Source organism: Rhincodon typus, chromosome 1, assembly GCF_021869965.1.
Source record: "Rhincodon typus isolate 14 chromosome 1, sRhiTyp1.1, whole genome shotgun sequence".
Taxonomy (NCBI): Eukaryota; Metazoa; Chordata; class Chondrichthyes; order Orectolobiformes; family Rhincodontidae; genus Rhincodon; species Rhincodon typus.
Genome location: NC_063332.1, coordinates 177,154,454 through 177,174,492, shown reverse-complemented (window position 1 = coordinate 177,174,492; position 20,039 = coordinate 177,154,454). Strand labels below are relative to the sequence as shown.

At 45.0% G+C, this 20,039-nt stretch overlaps 2 protein-coding genes across 4 annotated transcripts in view; one reads left to right on the top strand and one right to left on the bottom strand.

Moving 5' to 3' along the window:
• Positions 1–11,060, bottom strand: part of LOC109921788 (clathrin, light chain A) — a 45,092-nt gene extending 34,032 nt beyond the window's left edge. For all 3 annotated transcript variants that reach the window (XM_048599283.1, XM_048599295.1, XM_048599289.1), the window contains exon 1: positions 10,733–11,060. In XM_048599283.1, coding sequence (XP_048455240.1) covers positions 10,733–10,901 — 169 coding nt within the window. In that variant the 5' untranslated portion in view covers positions 10,902–11,060. The remainder of the gene's footprint in view (positions 1–10,732) is intronic.
• Positions 11,061–19,583: 8,523 nt separating this feature from the next.
• nansa (N-acetylneuraminic acid synthase a) overlaps positions 19,584–20,039 on the top strand; it is a 17,104-nt gene continuing 16,648 nt past the window's right edge. The window contains exon 1 of the mRNA XM_048598172.1: positions 19,584–19,852. Coding sequence (XP_048454129.1) covers positions 19,721–19,852 — 132 coding nt within the window. The 5' untranslated portion in view covers positions 19,584–19,720. The remainder of the gene's footprint in view (positions 19,853–20,039) is intronic.

Sequence of the window (20,039 nt, the reverse complement as noted above, 5' to 3'; positions counted from 1 at the left end):
TAGCCTGCACATCTTTGGACTGTGGAAGGAAACCAGAGCACCCGGAGGAAACCCACGCAGACATGGGTAGAATGTGCAAACTCCACACAGTCACCCGAGGGTGGGATCAAACCCGGTTCCTGGCGCTGTGAGGCTGCAGTGTTGACCACTGAGCCACCGTGCTGCCCTGAAAGTATGAGGTTATGCACATATAATAAAGGCACAGACTATTTTCTAAATGGGGAAAGCAATCACATAAGAGGATAAAGGAATAGAAGCCTGTGTTGATAGGGTAAAGATAAAAGGGGGCGGCGGTGAGAAAGATTATGTGGATCATAAACACCAGCAGCTGGGATAATGGCTTCTTTATATACTGTAATATTCCATAAAATCATATCTGATATTTCATTCTGGCAGAGCAGTGAGGACAACAGCAATAATCATGTTTCATCATCTGAATGATTAATTTCTTAATTCATTTTCTGAATTAATACATTGTCTAGACTTGGTGTTTATTTTGCAAATCAATACCTTGTGACCGAGTACTTCAAACTGCTACCTATTAGTCTAAATTCTCAAGGTAAGTTCAATTGATTTAAAAAAACACAGCAGACCGGGCTTCCGAGCCAGGAGGCCCAGGTTTAAATCCCACCTGTTCTGGAGCTGTGTAATCATATCTCTGAACAGGTTGGTTTAGAATTAAGATAAATTCAATCGAGATGGAATACATTTCCCTGGAGTTTAATAAGCAGATTGCATTGTTCTTTCCTGTTGGCCTAAAGAGACAGTAACTGATAAAATGAAAATTCACTGAGTGTTGAGTCATCATAGTTTAGTTAAACAGGCTTATTTTTAACTCTTTACTATTTTAAGATGGATTATCCCTTCTAAATCCAAATTATAACCTCTTGACAATAGTTGGTGTTAATATATACTGAACCAGAGTTCACAGTCAAAATAACACTGAGGCTCTTCACTCTTGCCATAATTTATATGTAAGTGCCAAAGCAACTTCTGATCAGGATCAGAGACAGAGTGCAATTGTAAAATCTAGACATTGCTAATTGAGTTGTGTCATTCCGTTAGTCCATATGATATAGGAGCAGAATTAATCCATTTGGACCATCAATTCTGATCCGCCTTTCGATCATGGCTGAAACGTTTTTCAACCCCATTCACCTGCCTTCTCCCATAACCCTTGATCCCCTTATTCATCAAGAACCTATCTATTTCTGTCTTAAATACACTCAATGACTTGTCCTCCACAGCCCTCTGCAGCAATGATTTTCACAGATTAACCATCCCCTAGATGAAGAAATTCCTCCTCACCTCAGTTACATAGAAACATAGAAGATAGGAGGAGGAGGAGGCCATTTAGCCCTTCGAGCTTGCTCCTCCATCCTCCACAATCACTCTGATCATCCAACTCAATAGCCTAATCCTGCTTTCTCCCCATAACCTTTGATCCCTTTCGCCCCAAGTGCTATATCTAGCTGCCTCTTGAATACATGTAATGCTTTGGCGTCAACTACTTCCTGTGGTAATGAATCCACAGGGTCACCACTCTCTGGGTGAAGAAATGTCTCCTCATCTCTGTCCTAAATGGTCTACCCTAAATCCTCAGACTGTGACCAATCGTCCTGGACACACCCACCATCGGGAACATCCTCCCTGCATCAACCCTGTTCAGTCCTGTTATAATTTTATAAGTTTCTATAAGATCCTCCCCATTTGTCTAAACTCTAGCGAAAACAATCCCAACCTAGTCAATCTCTCCTCATATGTCAGTCCCACCATCCCCGTAATCAGCCTGGTAAACCTTCACTGCACTTGCTCGAGAGCAAGAACATCCTTCCTCAGAAAAGGTGACCAAAATTGCACACAATATTCTAGATGTGGTCTCACCAAGGCCCTGTATAACTGCAACAACACATCCTTGCTCCTGTACTTGAAACCTCTCGCAATGAAGGCCAACATACCATTTGCCTTCTTTACCACCTGCTGCACCTGCATGCTTACCTTCAGCGACTGACACACAAGGACTCCCAGGTCCCAGTGCACACTCTCCTCTCCGAATTTACAGCCATTCAGGTAGTAATCTGCCTTCTTGTTTTTGCTTCCGAAGTGAATAACCTCACATTTATCCAAATTATACTGCATCTGCCATTGATTTGCCTACTCACCCAACCTGTCAAGATCGTGCTGAAGGATTTCTGCATCCTCGTCACAGTTCACCATCCCACCCAACTTGGTATCATCTACAAACTTGGAGATGTTACATTTTGTTCCCTTATCCAAATCATTAATATATATTGTGAATAGCTGGGGTCCCAGCACCGATCCCTGTGGCACCCCACTAGTTACTGCCTGCCAATTTGAAAAGAACCTATGAATTCTTACTCTTTGTTTCCTCTTTGCCAACCAGTTTCCTATTCATTTCAATATACTTCTCCCAATCCCATGCACTTTAATCTTGCACATTAATCTCTTATGTGGGACTTTGTCAAATGCCTTCTGAAAGTCCAAATATACTATATCAACTGGCTTCCCCTTGTCAATTCTACTAGTTACACCTTCATAGAATTCCAACAGATTTGCCAAGCATGATTTCCCCTTTATAAATCCATACTGACTTTGTCTGATCCTGCCACTGCTTTCTAAATGCTCTGCTATAAAATCCTTGACAATGGATTCAAGAATTTTCCCCACTACCGATGTTAGGCTCACCAGTCTATAATTCACCGATTCCTCTCTAGCCCCTTTTTTGGATACTGGAGTGACATTGGCCATCCTCCAATATGCAGGGACTGTTCCAGAGGCTATAGAATCCTGGAAGATGACCGCCAATACATCCACTATTTCTAGAGCTACTTCCTTAAGTACTCTGGGATATAGATTATCAGGCCCTGGGGATTTATCTGCCATCAATCCCAACAATTTTCCCAGCACCATTTCTCTACTAATGTTGATCTCCCTCAATTCTTGCCTCTCACTAAATCTTGCATTCTCCAACAATTTTGGTATCTGATTTGTGTTCTGTTTTGTGAAGACAAAACCAAAGTATGTATTCAGTTCCTCAGCCATTTCTTTGTCCCCTATTATACATTCCCCCGTTTCTGTCTGTAGGGGACCTACATTTGTCTTTACTAATCTCCTTCTCTTCACGTACCTATAGAAACTCTTAGCGTCAGTCTTTATGTTCCCTGCAAGCATACTTTCGTACTCTGGTTTCCCCTTCTTAATCAATCCCTTGGTCCTTCTTTGCTGAAATTCTAAACTGCTCCCAATTGTCAGATTTATTATTTTTCTTGGCCAATCTGTAAGCTTCTTCCTTGGATTGGATACTATCTCTAAATTACTTTGTAAGCCATGGATTGGCCCCTTTACCCATTTTGCCTTTGTGCCAGACAGGAATAAACAGTTGTTGCAGTTCCCCCATGCATTTCTTTGAATGTTAGCCATTGCCTATCCACTGTCATCCCTTTAAGTAAATCACCCCAAACTATAAGGCCAACTGACACCTCATATCCTTGTAGTTTCCTTTATGAAGATTCAGCACCCTATCTTTGAATCAACAATCTCACTCTCGATCTTGATAAAAAATTTTATCATGTTATGGTTGCTCTTCCCCAAGGGGTCACGCATAGCTCGATTGGCAATGATTCCCTTCTCATTACACAGTACCCATCTAAGATGGCCTGCTGTCTTGTTGGTTTCTCCATATATTGGTCAAGAAAACCATCCTGTACACACTCCAAGTATTCCTCCTCTATGGCATTGTGGCTAATTTGATTTGCTCAATCTATGTGCAGATTAAAATCACCCATGATCACTGATATTCCCTTATCACATGCATCTCTAATTTCCTGTTTAACACCATTCCCAATCACCACTGCAGTTTGGTGGTCTATATATGACACCTCTTCATGTTTTTTGTCCCTTGGTATTTCTCAACTCTACCCAAACAGACTCCACATTGTCAGAGCTGATATCCTTTCTCACTATTGTGTTAATTTCCTCTTTAACCAGCAATGCCACTCTACCACCTTTTCCTTTTTGCCTGTCCTTCCTAAATACTGAAAACCCTGGGACGTTTAGTTCCCATCCCTGGTCACCCTGCAGCCATGTCTCCATAATCCCAATTTTAGCGTACCCGTTTACATCTATCTGCACAATTAGTTCATCCACTTTACTGCACATGCTCTGCGCATTAAGGCACAAAGCCTTTAAGCTTGTCCTTTTAACAGTGTTTGTCTCCTCATTATTTTTATCAATAGCCCTGTTTGAATTTTGTCCTTGGTTTCTTTGCCTATCACTTTTCTTAATCCCTTTTCTAGCTTTTGTTTTTGTACTTGCTCCCTCCTTCTCTGACTCCTTACATAGGTTTCCCATTCCCCTGGCATATTAGTTTAAACCCTCCCCAACCACTCTAGCAAACACTCCCCCTAGGACATCAGTCCCAGTCCTGCCCAGGTGTAACCCATCCAATTTATACAGGTCCCACCTTCCCCAGAACCGACCTCAATGCCCCAGGAATCTGAAACCCTCCCCCCGACACCACCTTTGCAGTCATGTATTCATCCGATATATCCTGTCATTTCTCCTCTGACTAGCACGTGGCAGCGGTAGTAACCCTGAGATCACTACCTTTGAGGTCCCATTTCTTAACTTTCTTCCTAGCTCCCTGTATTCTGCCTTTAGGACCTCATCTCTTTTTTAACCTATGTCATTTGTACCGATGTGATCCACAACCACTGGCTGTTCACCCTCCTCCTCCAGAATGTCCTGTACCCGCTCTGAGACACCCTTGACCCTAGCACCAGGGAGGCAATATACCATCCTGGAGCCTAGTCTGTCTATTCCCCTTACAATTGAGTCCCCTATCACTATTGCCCTGGCAGACTTTTTCCCCATCCCCTCTGCAGCAGAACCAACTTTGGTGCAATGGGTTTGGCTGTTGCTGCTTTCCCTTGAGAGGTCATTCCCCTCAACAGTATCCAAAACAGTATAACTGCTTTGCAGGGGAATGGCCACAGGAGATTCCTGCACTATCTTCCTATCTCTCTAGCTCTGTGTGGTGGTCACACATTCCCTTCCTGCCTGCAGAGTCTGAGCCTGTGGTGTGACCACCTCTCTATACATGCTATCCATGATACTCTCTGCCTTGCGGATGCTCAACAGTGTTCCCAGCCTCCGCTCCAGCTCTGAAACTTGAGCTTCCAGAAGCTGTAGCTGGAGACACTTCCTGCACACGTGCTGACCCGGGTGTAACGGAACTTCACTCTGAGACTGTGTCCTTGGTTTCTATTCTCTTCTACAAGTGGAAACATTATCTCCACATCCACTCTAACCAGGCCTCTCTGTTTTCTGTAAGTTTCAATCAGATACCTCCACATCCTTCTAAACTCCAGCGAGTGCAGACCCAGAGTCCTCAACTGTTCCTCATATGACAAGCCTTTCATCCCTGGGATCATTCTTGTAAACCTCCTCTGGACCCTCTCCAAGGCCAGCACATTCTTCCTTAGAATAAGGGCCCAAAAATGCTCACAATATTCAAAATATGGTCTGACCAGAGCCTTGTAGAGAGTCACAGAGTCATAGAGATATACAGCACAGAGACAGACCCTTCAATCCAACTCATCCATGCTGACCATTCAGATGACTTTTAAATGTTGTAATCGTACCAGCCTCCACCAATTCCTCTGGCAGCTCATTCCATACACGCACCACCCTCCGCGTGAAAAAGTTCCCCCTTAGGTCCCTTTTAAATCTTTCCCCTCTCACCTTAAACCTATGCCCTCTAGTTTCCCCCACCCCAGGGAAAAGACCTTGCCTTTTTACCCAATCCATGCCCCTCATGATATTATAAACCTCTATAAGGTCACCTCTCAGCTTCCGATGCTCCAGGGAAAATGGCCCCAGCCTATTCAGCCTCTCCATTAATCTCAAGACCTCCAACCCTAGCTACAGCCTCGTAAATCTTTTCTGAACCCTTTGTAATTTCACAACATCCTTCCTATAGCAGGGAGACCAGAATTGCACACAGTACTCCAAAAGTGGTTGAACCAATATCCTGTACAGCTGCAACATGACCTCCCAACTCCTACACTCGATGCACTGACCAACAAAGGCAAGCATACCAAACACCTTCTTCACTAACCTATCTACCTGCAATTCCACTTTCAAGGAACTATGAACCTGCACTCCAAGTTCTCTTTGTTCAGCAACACTCCCCAGGACCCTACCATTAAGTGTTTAAGTCCTGCCTTGATTTGCCTTTCCACAATGCAGCATCTCACATTTATTTAAGTTAAACTCCATCTTCCACTCCTTGGCCCATTCGCCCATTTGATCAAGATCCTGTTGTTCTCTGAGGTAACCTTCTTCACTGTCCACTACACCTCCAATTTTAATGTTGTCTGCAAATTTACAAACCATACCTCCTATGTTCACATCCAAATCATTTGTATAAATGACAAAAAGCAGTGGACCCAGCACCAATCCTTGCATCCTCAGCAGTACATCTTGAAATGAATGCTAACATTGCATTTGCCTTCCTAACTGCCACTGAACCTGAATGTTAACATTAAGAGAATCCTGAACCTGGACTCCCGAGTCTCTTTGAGCTTCAGACTTCCAAAGCTTTTCCCCATTTTGAAAATAGCCCACACCTCTATTCTTCCTACCAAAGTGCATCACCTCACACTTTCCCACGTTGTATTCCATCTGCCACTTTTTTGCCCATTCTCCTAGTCTGTCAAAGTCATTCTGCAGCATTCTTTTAGATGCATCTTTGCAACTGTCTCAATTTCTGGATTATAACCATAATTCTATCGCATTGTAAGCATAGCGAAAGTAGAATAAAGCAGATAAATGCCTGGCTCAAGAGATGGTGCAGGAGGGAGGGCTTTAGATACCTGGTGCAATGGATTCAGGAAAAGGTGGGACCTTTAGCAAGGCGAACAGGTTGCACCAAAAGCACAGCAGGGATCAGTGCCCCGTGGGGAGGCTGTGGAGCAAGGTTTGAATTAACTTGTCCACTGGCTCCACATTGTCTAACTTCATACATTAGCTTTTTTAATGGGGCATTTTATTGGAGGCCAGATAGATTTACATCAACTTTAGCATCATTGACTCTGTTACTTCCTTAAAAAATTCAGTTAGATTTCCTTATGTAATAATTATGTAAGTTAAATCCATTTTTCAACATTTGTTCAAACTTTCCAGCTGACTGGTGTACAATTCTCTGCAGTCCTTCTTCAGTATAGGAATTACACTAGTTATCCACTGGTACTCTGATAGTACACCCTTTTCTAATGAATAATTAAGTACATGTGGTTATGCCTCTTTTATCTCTTTATTACATTTTTTTAAAAATGTGGATGAATCAACTTGGACCAGGAGTTTTATCCTTTTTGAGTTTGTTTCAGTCTATTCAATGTAATACCTTTAAAAAAAAAACAGAATGCATTTATTTCGTTGCTTCTCTCATTATTCAATATCCCATTCAAGACAGAGATTAGGAGAATGTCCTTTCACTCAAAGAGATGTGAGTTTGTGGAATTCTCTTCCTGGGAGAACAGTGAAGTCTGGGATATTAAATATTTTTAAGGCAGAAGGAGTAGGCACAATTACAATGTTTAAAAGACATTTGGATAAGTTGATGAATGGGAAAGGTTTCAAGGGATATGGGCCAAGCGCAGGCAGGTGGGGGTAGTTTAGTTTGGGAACATGGTTGGTGGACTGGTTGGACCAAAGGGTCTGTTTCCATGTTTCCACTCTATGACTCTATGAGATAAATCTTGATTAACAAAGGAATCAAAGGGCATTGGGGTGGGCAGAGAAGTAGGGATCACAATCATATCAACCATGGCTTTATCAAATGGTGCTGCAAACTCAAGGGGCTGAATGGCCTACCTGTGCTCTAAATTCATATCTTTGTAATGGAGCTGGGAAACTGGCACATCAAAAGAATCCTGTTCAAGCAGAGACTGAAAATCCTGCCTCAAGTAAGTGCAACTTGATTCCCATTGCACTGAGGAGATACAAGAGGAGATGCACAGGAGGAGGATGGTGTGCACAAATAACGCAAAGGTTACTGAGGGGTGAGGAAATTTAATGTACAACGATGACAAGCACAGACAACGTCATTTTGGTGCCATTAACAGTTACTAGAGAGTTTCAAATGCAAATGGTGAAACATTTGAGAGGTAACCTTCAAAAACTTTGAGGATGAAAATGTATTTGAAGGTGGAGAAGTAAGGGTAAATTGCCTTTGACATTGAGGTACCATTTGAATGAGTATGGTGCAAAGGAGCCCCCGCAAAACTAGTGGCAATAAGGATCTTGGGAAAACTCTCCACTGTTGACAATTCTGTCACCTTGCCACCTTTAAATATTTGAGCATACAAGCCAGCAATCTCATGCTCAGGACAGCGATATCAGCCATGATCAATGAGCAAACCAGTGAAGTTTTGGTGATAATGATGGAAGGATTAGAACTTCAAGTGACAGCAGCTGCAAGATGGAAGATGCTGCAAGAAGACAACTGGTGTTTCTCTGAATATCTATTAAATGTTACCTCCCCACTTCACCATCTTATCAAAGTCATCCTGAAGTCTAGAACTAGCCTGATCATGTTTGACAACTGATTTCATTCTCTAAGGGGGAGTAGAGAATCATATGCATTTTTCTAACAATGGTCATCATTAAACTTTTAATTCCAGGATTTTTAAATTCAACTTTCACCATCTGCCATGATGGCATTCCCACCCAGGTCCCTCGAGTATTCCCTGGGTCTCAGTCCCTAGTCCAGTGTAGTCATGTCTCAATACTACAATGCCACCGTCTGCTCTTACCAAGCCTAGGTTATCAAATTTTGCTGAAGGGGGAGTGGTGCTGGTTATCTTTACCAGAACCACTGATCTTGTTATGTATCAAATTCACACAACACCTCATCAGTGGAAATACAAGGTCCTCTAAGTATTAAACTAAATGTCAACTGTAATTGTGAACTAAAGTCATTTTAATTTAAATAGACTTTAATATGTTGATTATGAAGGAGTTTTCCTTGCCCCTTGGAGGTGGTGAGGGACTAGGAAAAACTGTCAGAAAATATCTGGCTAGCTGGCTCTTGGGTAATTTCACACCTTCAACAGGTTTTGAACATAAAGCTGGGGGTGACGTTACCAATTCTGTCTGTCCACATTGAGAAACCAAATAAAGACATTGAGGCTTCAAATGTGATTTTCCAACAGGAAAGCAAGTGTGCTAGTGTCACATTGGACATCCTCCCTCCCCACTGCACTGTGTCATAAGCCTGTGAACTCACTGGTGACAGCACATTGGGAGGAGGTCTGGGCACCATTATAGGACATCAGCTTGTTGCTGTGTTAAAGAAACAGAAAAGTTGTATGTAGCACAGGTGTAAAAAGCATAGCTTATTGGAACTGCATGCCCTCCCACACATTGGTTCTCGAGATGGTTCTGCTGCCTGTTCACAGGAAGCTGTTGGAAGTTTTCAGTAAATATCACCTTCTTGCAAAACTCTCTCAGCCACCACCTGTCTCAACAGCACTTAGCTTTCCAAGCAAGACTGTCAGACTGCCCTCCCTTCGGTCCCTCTGAGTGGCCCATCTGCATTTCTGCTCTCTCCCCATTCCTAAGAAAATCCCAGGGCAGCTTCCTAATTGGTCAGCTCCATAAATTTAAGCCAATGGCACACAACTGAAATGCTTGGGCTAAGGACACAGAAATGGATCTGAACTTTGGGCACCAGGTGGAAAATTCAGTGCCCTATCTTTAACATGTTTTGAAACAAGAGGGATTAATACCTGTGAGATGACCTTTACAGAAAATTATATGCGTGCATTAACATCTACACCATAAAGAATTCAGTGATCTATTTGGAAGCATCCTTTTTAGCGGAGCCTTCTAATTTGGATGTTCTGTTGTTTATTACAGAATCTAACACTCCCATATTGAGACTGCAGGCTTTGCGAAGGAGAAAGCCTGGTTGGTGACCGGTGCCCGAAGGAACTGCAGCTGTACATTACCCCCGCCCCCACCAAGAACATTGAGTTTGTTTCCTAGGCAGCATGTGATAGAGGAACAGGAAGATTAACTCCTCACCCCCATCTGTCACTGTAGCTGAAATTGGCACAGAGAATAAATGCAGCGTATGCTGCAAATATAGATCGAAAACAAATTGAACCATCTTTTTTTTCAACTAGAAAGATTCAAAATAAAATGTTAAGATGTTTATACTACAAAAATGTGAACTTTTCAAAAATTCCTCTCTGATGTTATGCAAAAACCCTAGTTTCTCTTCAATTTTAATCCATTTCTCTATCTCCACTGTCTCTATTCCTCACCTGGGGCAATGAGAATATCAGTGACAGTGGATACAGCTAACGGTGGGTATAATGTGGGATGGGAGGGTGGTGGTAGCGACAAACATCATATATTAACATTATATCAACAGTACCGCTGCTTGTTTCGAAAACAGAATGAGATTATTTTTGCCGATGTACTGAAGCAATCCTCGCTCTCCCTGACATTGGGATGGACATATACCCACTGTCTCCCACCAGCTCGGTATTTCTTTTTACAAATTCCACTGTCAGTTTGCTGAAATTATTCCCCTCAGCATCACAGAAAAAACAAGGCTATGCTCCAGGTGTGATTTCTGAGCATCTAGCTGTTAGGTCTGATCCGTGTCTCTTCTTGAGGGAAGGGGGCTTTAGTGTCTCACCTCCTGTAGCCGATCCTTGGCTCTCCTGCATCTGCACTGCCTCAGTGCCCGGGATCTCAACCGCCTCCTGCTCCCGCTCGATCCCATCGATCTCATTATAATGTTGCTCCAGGAACGCAGCAGCAGGATCCACCTCGGCACCGGGAGCAGACCCGTTCCCAATATTCATCTTCCTCAACCCCGCAGCCAGAAATGATCAGGGAAACACGGTGTGAAAATGAAGAGAGCCGTCAGTCAGTCCAGCGAGCAGGCACAGGATCAGGATGCGAGAGAGAGAGAGCTCCAGCTCAGAGCATGAGGGAGAGACTGCGGCTGAGCCTGGCTCAGAGTCACAGCAATGGCCAGGGTGGGGGGGGGGGGGGGGGTCTGCCTGAGCAGCTCAGACCCGCCCTGTAACCCTCCAAACCAGAGAGAGCGCCCAGGGAGAGCCCTGAAACATAGCAGCTCACATTGAAACATTCTGCAAACAGTCAACAACCTCTTCAGGGGCATCTGAAAGGGCGATCAAAACAGGTTCAATTTGGAAAAGGGACGACCTGAAAAGGAAAAAAAAGATTTTGCAAAGCTTTGGGGAATCAGCAGGGAGTGATAACGGAATGCGGAGATCCAGGGTTCAAGTACAGAAGCTGGGGCACTAACGGCTCATTTTCTACCAAATGAACTAAATGAAAATGACAGAACAGCAGGCAACATTAGAAATCAGATAGGGCCCCCCCCAAGGCCCTAGAAGAATATAAAGGAAGCAGGAAAAAACTGAAACAAGACATTAGGAGGGCTATAGGGGTCAGGAAATATCGTTGGCAAGTAGGATTAAGGAGAATCCCAAGGTATTTTATACATAGATAAGGACCAAGAGGGCAGATAGGGAAGGGTAGGTCCACTCAAGAACAAAGGAGGGCAGGCAGCCAGAGGAAGTCGGTGAGGTCCATAGTAAGTACTTCACATCAGGATTCACCAAGGAGAAGAACATGGATGATCCTAAGATTAGGGAGAGGTATGTTGATATTCCATGGTATGTCATTTTAAGAATGAGGAGGTGTTTGGTCAAAAACATTAAGAGAAGTCCCCAGGGCTTGATGGGTTCTATCCCAGGATACCGAGTGAGAAAATTGAGGAGAACTGTTGGGGCCTTGACAGGGTACTCTGTGTCCTCTTTTGTCATAGGTGAAGTCCCAGAAAACTGCAGAATGTCCAATGTTGTCCCTTTGTTTAAGAAGAACAACACAGGAAATGATAAACCAGTGAACCTTACATCAGTGATAGGGAAATTCTTGGAGAAGATTCTTAGGGACAGGATTTATTCTTATTTGGAAAACAGTGGACCTATTTGGGATAGTCAGCATTGCTTTGTGCGGGGGAGGACTTGTCTCATAATTTTGACTGAGTTTTTTTGAGGAAGTGATGAATATGGGGGTAGGGCAGTGGATGTTGTCTACATGGACTTTACTAAAGCATTGGACAACGTCCCTCATGGTAGTCTGGTCCTGAAGATTAAGTCATATAGGATCCGCAGTGAGTAACTTGATAAGTTAGTCATAAAAAACAAAGGGTAGAGTGGAGGGGTAGTTGTATTTTTCTGACTGTGGTGTTCCACAAAAATCAGTGCTGAGACCTAAGTTGTTTGTAATATATACATAAATGATTTCGATGAAAACTTAGTGCTCTGGTAAATAATTTTGCAGATGAAATGAAAATTGGTGGAGTTGTGGATAGTGGGGAAGTTTATCAAAGGATACAGCACTAATGTCCTTCAGGGAAGGAAATCTGCCATCCTCACAGGTCTGGCCTATATTTGACTCCAGACCCACAGCAAAGTAATTTACTCTCAACTGTCCTCTGAAACAGCCTAGCGAGCCACTCAGTTGTACCAGTTGCTACAAAGTCTCAAAGAAATGAAACCGAATAGACCACCTGGCATCAACCTAGGCACCAGAAAAGACAATGGCAGAAACAGCCCTATCGATTCGGCAAAGTCCTCCTTACTTACATCTGGGGGCTAGTGCCAAAATCGGGAGAACTGTCACACACTCGTCAAGCAACAGCCTGACATCATACCTTACAGACAATGTCCCAGGCACCACCATCACCATCCCTGGATATGTCCTGTCCAACCGGCAGGACAGACCCAGCAGAGGTGATGGCACAGTGGGATACAGTTGGGAGGAAATTGTCCGAGGAGTGCTCTGGACCACATGAAGTCTCATTGCTTCAGGTTAAACATGGGCAAGGAAACTTCCGGCTAATTATCACATTCTGAACTCCCTCAGCTAATGAATCAGTACTCCTCAATGTTGAACAACACTTAGAGGAAGCACTGAGGATCACAAGGGCACAAGATGTATTCTGGGTGGGGGGTTTCAATGTCCACCAAGAGTCGCTTGGTAGCAGCACTCATCAAACTGGTCGGCTCCGATGGACATAGCTACCAGACTGGGTCTGCGGCAGGTGGTGAGGGAATCAACAAGAGGGTGAAACATACCTGACCTCATCTTTACGAGACTCCGGCTGCAGATGCATCTGTGCATGACAGTATCAGTAACAGCCTTGTGGAGACAAAGTCCTGCCTTCATATTGAGAGTAACCTCCATTGTGTTATGTGACACCACCACTGTGCTAAACGGCCAGAAGTCACATTTGGACTATAACCTGGTCACTTCTGACTTTGTCTGCCCCTGTCCAACACTGGCACCTCCACATCATGTGTTAAATTGGACAGACTTTGGACAGATCTAGCAACTCAAGACTGGGCATCCATGAGGAGCTGTGGGCCATCAACAGCAGCAGAATTGTACTTCAGCACATTCTGTAACCTCATGGCTCAGCATATCCCCCACTCAACCATTATCATCGAGCCAGGCGATCAACCTTGGTCCAATGGAGAGTGCAGGAGGGCATGCCAGGAGCAGCACCAGGTATACCTGAAGATGGGATGTCAATGTGGTGAAGCTATCAAACAGGACTACTTGCATGCCAAACAGCACAAGCAGCAAGTGAGATACAGAGCTAAGCGATCCCACAACCATCGAACCAGATCTAAGCCCTGCAGTTCTGTCACATCCAGTCGTGAATGGTGGTGGATGATTAAATAACTCACTAGAGGAGGCGGCTCCACAAATATCCCCATCCTCAATGATGGAAGAATTCAGCACATCAGTGCAAAAGATAAGGCTGAAGCTTTTGCAGCAACCTTCTGCCAGAAGTGCTGAATGGATGATCCATTTTGGCCTCCTTCAGTGGTCCCCAGCATTACACATACCAGTCTTCAGCCAATTCGATTCACTCCATGTGACATCAAGAAACGGTTGGAGATACTGGATACTGCAAAGGCTACCGGCCCTGACAACATTCCAGCAAGAGTACTGAAAACTTGTGCTCCAGAACTTGCCACTCCCCTAGCTAAGCTGTTCCAGTACAGTTACAACACTGGTATCTACCTGACCATGTAGAAAATTGCCTGGTTAAATCCTGTTCATAAAAAGCAGGACAAATTGAAACCGGCCAATTACTGCCCCATCAGTCTACTCTCGATAATAAGTAAAGTGATGGAAGGTGCCATCAACAGCGCTATCAAGCAGCACCTGCTCAGCAATAACCTGCTCAGTGACACCCAGTTTGGGTTCTGCCAGGGCCACTCAGCTCCTGACCTCATTACAGCCTTGGTTCAAACATGGACAAAACAGCTGAATCCCAGAGGTGAGGTGAGAGTGACAGCCCTTAACATCAAGGCTGAATTCGATTGAGTGTGGCATCACAGAGCCCTGGCAAACTAGAATCAATGGCTATAGGGGGCAAACTCCCTTGGTGGTTAGACTCATACCTGATGCATAGGAAGATGGTCGTGGTTTTTGGAGGTCAGTCGTCTCAGCTCCAGGACATCTCTGTAGGTGTTCCTCAGGTTACTGTCATTGGCCCAAACATCTTCAGCTGCTTCATCAATGACTTTCCCTCCATCATAAGGTTAGAAGTGGGGTGTTTGCCACTGATGGCACCATTTGCGACTCCTCAGATACTGAAGCAGTCCTTGTTCAAATGCAATAAGATCTGGACAATATCCAGGCTTAGGCTGACAAGTGGCAAATAACATTTGCGCCACTCAAATGCCAGGCTGTCACCATCACCAACAAGAGACAATCTAACAGTGTCCTTTGACATTCAATGGTATTACCATCACTAAATCTCCCAGTATTAACATCCTTGGGGTTATCATTGATCAGATACTCAACTGCATCAGCACACAAGCACAGTGGCTACAAGAGCAGGTCAGAGGCTCGGAATGCTGCGGTGAGTTACTCACCTCCTGACTCCCAAAGCCTGTCCACCATCTACACAGCATAGTCATGTGTGTGATGGAATACTCCCCACTTGCCTGGATGGGTGCAGCTCACACAAGACTCAAGAAGCTTGACAACATCCAGGATAAAACAGCCTGCTTAGCACCACATCCACAAGCATCCACTTCTTCTGCCACCAATGCTCAGTAGCGGCAGTGTGTACTATCTACAAGATGCACTGCAGAAATTCATCAAAGATCCTCAGAGAGCACCTTCCAAACCCATGACCACTTCTATCTAGAAGGACAAAGACAGTGGGCATATGGGAGCACCATCACCTTCAAGTTCCCCTCCAAGCCACTCACCATCCCGACTTGGAAAAATATCATCATTCCTTCATTATTGCTGGGTCAAAATCCTGGAATTCCCTCCCTAATGACATTGTGGGTCAACCCAAAGCAGGTGGACTGCAGTGGCTCAAGAAGGCAGCTCACCACCACCTTTAGTTAGGCCATGTTTGGAGTACCTTGTGCAGTTCTGATTGCCACACTATAGGAAGGATGTGGAGACTTTGGAGAGGGTGCAAAATTGTTACTAAATTTTGCCAGGATTGGATTGAATCAGCTATAGGAAGAGGTTGGATAAACTTGGATTGTTTTCACTAGAGCATCGGAGACTGAGGGGCAACCTGATGGAAGCATATAAAATTAAGGGAGGCATGGATAGGGTGGATAAACTTTTTCTTTTTTTCCCAGGGTGGAAATGCCAAATACTAGGAGGCATAGGTCTAAGGTGAGAGGGGGAAAGTTCAAAGGAGATGTGTTAGGGACGGTTTTTCTACAGAGGGTGGTAGATGCTTAGAACGCACTGCCGAGGGAGGTGATAGAAGCAAATATGTTAGCAAAATGTAAGAGGTATTAGACAAAAACATGAACAGGCAGGAAATAGAGTGATATGGACCATATGCAGGCAGTTGGGATTCGTTTAGAATGGCATCATGTTTGCCACAGATACAGTTGACTGAGGGGCCTGTTCCTGTGCTGTATTGCTCTATATTCTGTGTTCTATGACACTTAGCACAAGCATAGCCACAGAAGAGGAGCAGAGAGTCAGCAGCTATGACCCCCTCCACAGTCCGCTGCCTGAACCTGTCATCGTCGAGCCGACCAGGTCCAGGAGCAGACCTGCAAGCAGGTTCTCTGACTTGCCGCATCCTTCTGCACCGTGTGCCCAAAGATCAGGAGCATGGAGCTGAAGTGCAACCAAAAGCACAACAAAAGATTTTTCAAATAAAAACCCAGCTTTTAAAAAAAATTATTTTGTAAGAACCCAACTCTGTTTTGTATCTTTCTGGAAGTGCTCTTACACGGAATGGCATTTCCCATCACAAAATCACCTGTAGTATTTTTTCATCTATTAACTACCACTGGTAAATCACCCATGTTTTCCAAATTGATGAATTTACATGCAAAGCCCATTCAGGGTACTGCAAACCATCAAATGTGAGGGAGATGTCAGGAGAAAGTTCAATGACCATCACTCTCTGTCAATCAACTCTGTAGCTGTTTTGAATTTTTTAAGTGACCTGCATCTCTAAGACTAATATGAGTGACTGCCATGTAGTCCTTGTGGAGAAGTCCCAACTTCACATTGAGAATACCCACCGTTGTGTTCTATGGCAACACCACTATTCTAAATTGGACACATTTTGAACAGATATAGCAATTCAAAACTGGGTACCAATGAGGCCCAGTCGGCCATTAGCAGTAGGAGAACTATATTCAACCACAATCTGTAACCTCAAGGCCTACTTATTCCCCCATTCTACCATTACATAAAGCCTAGAAATCAACATTGGTTCAAAGAAGAGTACAGGAGAACATGGCAGGAGCAGCATCAGGAAATCCTAAAAACAAGATATTGACTTACAAGCCAATGTACATGCCAAACAGAGGAAGTAACAAGTGATAGAAAGCTAAGAGATTCCACAGTCAGTGGACCTGATCCTACCTCTGCAGCCCTGTCAGACCCAGCTGCGAATGATTGGAGGAAGATTAAACAACTAACAAGAGATGGAGACTCCAGAAATACCCCTATCTTCAATGCTGGGGGAGCCCCGCTCATGAGTGCAAATGATGAGTCTGAAGCATTTTCAACATCTTCAGCCAGAAGTGCTGAATTCATGATTCATCTCCTCCAGAGATCTGCAGCATCACTGATACCCGTCTTCTGCCAGTTTGATTCACTACACATGATATCAAGAAACAGTTAGATGCACTGGATCCTGGAATGGCTGTGGACCTTGACAACATTCTAGAAATTGTACTGAAACCTTGTGCTCTAGAATTTGCCACCCGTCCAGCCAAGCTGTTCCAGTCCATCTACAACATTGACATTTACCTGACAATGTGAAAAATTGCCCAGATATGTCCTGTGTGAGAAAGCAGAATAAATCCCTCTGCTCCTATGATGCTGCTTGGCCTGCTGTGTTCATCCAGCCCTGCACCTTGTTGTCTCGGATTCTCCAGCATCTGCAGTTCCTACTATCTCTGGTCAATTACTGCCTGAGAGAAGGAATGGAAAAAGTCATCGTGTCCTATCTAGTGTGAGTTGCAAAGGAACAATCTCATTATTGACGGTCAGCTTGGGTTCCACCAGGGCTCCTCAGGTCCTGACCTCATCTCAGTCTTGATCCAAGCACGGACAAAACAGTTGAAAACCCCAGAAGTAAGGTGACAGTGACAGCCTTTGACATTGAGGCAGCATTCAACTGTGTATAGTATCAAGCAGCCATAACAAAGCTGAAGTTAAAGGAACTTGGCGTAAATTAAGGAAACTATCAGTTGGGCTCATACCTGGCAAAATAAAGGATGGTTGTGGTTTTTGGAGGTCAGCCATCTCATCTCCAGGACACCTCTGCAGGAGTTCCTCAGGATAGTGTCCTAGGCCCAACCATCTTTAACTGCTTCATCAACAACCTTCCCTCCATTGTAAGTTCAGAGTGGGGATGTTCAGCTACGCTTGTACATTTTTCAGCACCATTTACGACTCCTCAGATACTGAAGCAGACCATGTGCAAATACAGTGAGATCTAGACAGTATCCTGGCATGGGCGGACAAGTGGCAAGTTTGGGGTTCAAGTCATAGCTCCCTGAAGTGGCCACACAAATGGATATGGTGGTAAAGATGGCATATAGCATGCTTACTTTTATTGGTCAAGGAACTGAGTACAAGAGTCAGGATGTCATGTTACAGCTTTATAAGATTTTGGTTAGGCCACACTTAAGCATATTGTGTTCAATTCCAGTCACCACATTACAGGAAGGATGTGGAGGCTTTCGAGGGGGTGCAGAAAAGGTTTACTAGGATGCTGCCTGGATTAGAGTGTGTGAGCTGTAAGGAGTGGCTAGAAAAACTAGGATGTTTTGTCTGGAGCAGCAGAGACTGAGGGGAGACTTCTTAGAAGTCTATAAAATTATGAGATGTATAGATAGGCTTGACAGTCAGAATCTTTTTCCCAGAGTTGAAATGTCTAATACTAGGGGGCAAGCATTTAAGGTAAGAGGGGGAAAGTTCAAAGGAGATGTGAGGGGCAAGTTTTTACACAGAGAGTGGTAGGAGTCTGGAACGCACTGCCAGGGGTGGTGGTGGAGGCAGATACGATAGGGACGTTTAAGGGACTTTTAGATAAGCACATGATTATGCAAAGAATGGAGGAATATGGCCCAAGGGCAGGCAGAATGGATTACTTTGATTTGGCATCATGTTTGGCACAACATCGTGGGCCAAAGGGCCCGTTCCTCTGCTGGACTGTTCTATGTTCTAAGAAGTCCTAAGAAAACTGGAATCAACAGGTGTCGAGACAAACTCTCCGCTGATTGGAGTCATATTTGGTACATAGGAAGATGGTTGTGGTTGTTGGAGGTCAGCCATCTCAGCTCCAGGATATCTCTGCAGGAGTTCCTCAGGATAGTGTCCTTGACCCAACCGTCTTCAACTGCTTCATCAATGACCTTCCTTCCATCATAAGGTCAGAAGTGGGGATGTTCACTGATGATTGCACAAATGTTCAGCACCATTCGTGACTCTTCACAAACTGAACAGCCCGTGTTCAAATGGAGCTAAATCTGGATATCCAGGTTTAGGCTGAAAAGTGGCAAGTACTGAGCATTGTGGGTAAACCCATAATACATGGTCTGCCGCGGTTCAAGGTGGGAGATCACCACCATCTTCTCAAGGGCAACAATGGACGGGCAATCAACGCTGGACACTCCAGCAACGCCCATGCCCAATGAATATAAAAAAAATCAGACGCATTCCCCAGAGGGACAGGCACCCACACCATGGGGAAACAGGACGGCCTGGATAATAATGCGCAGGTGCGGCGCCTCCACTGTTGCCCGGGTAACGCAGTGAAGAGGCGGGGTCCCGTGTGGGGAGGGCGGAGCCAGGATGAGGTGTTGCGGCCATCAGCGAAGGGGCAGTGACGCGCCCGGGAGCGGGGCGGGGTCATACGGGGGCGGGATTACGTGGAAGGGGCGGGTCCACGTGGAAGAGACGGGACCTTGTGAGGGGCGTGACCTCGTGGAGGAGGCGGGGCCGTAGGTTGGGGCGGGGCCGTACGGGGGTAGTGAGCTGGGGAGGGCCTGGTTGATAAGGCGCAAGCGCGGGGCCGCTCGGCCACTCGAGTTGTGCTGGGGCCGCGGTTGGTGTGAAAATGTCGGTAGAATTTGAGCTGTGTCCCGGGAGGGCCGTCGGCGGCGATCAACCGTGTTTCATCATCGCTGAGATCGGCCAGAACCACCAGGGCTGTATGGACATCGCCAAGCAGATGATCCGGATGGTTAAGGTAGCGCCTGGAGCGTCCCGTGATGGGGCCGGACCTGGACCTGGACCCGGACCCGGACCCGGACCCGGACGGTGATTCATTGTGAAGGGAAGGCCCGGTGTGGAGTAGGCCCGGTGCTAGAGCAATGAAACCCACCAGCTTCGCCATTCTCCTGGGGAGAGGGGTTTGCCCCCACCCCCTTCTCACT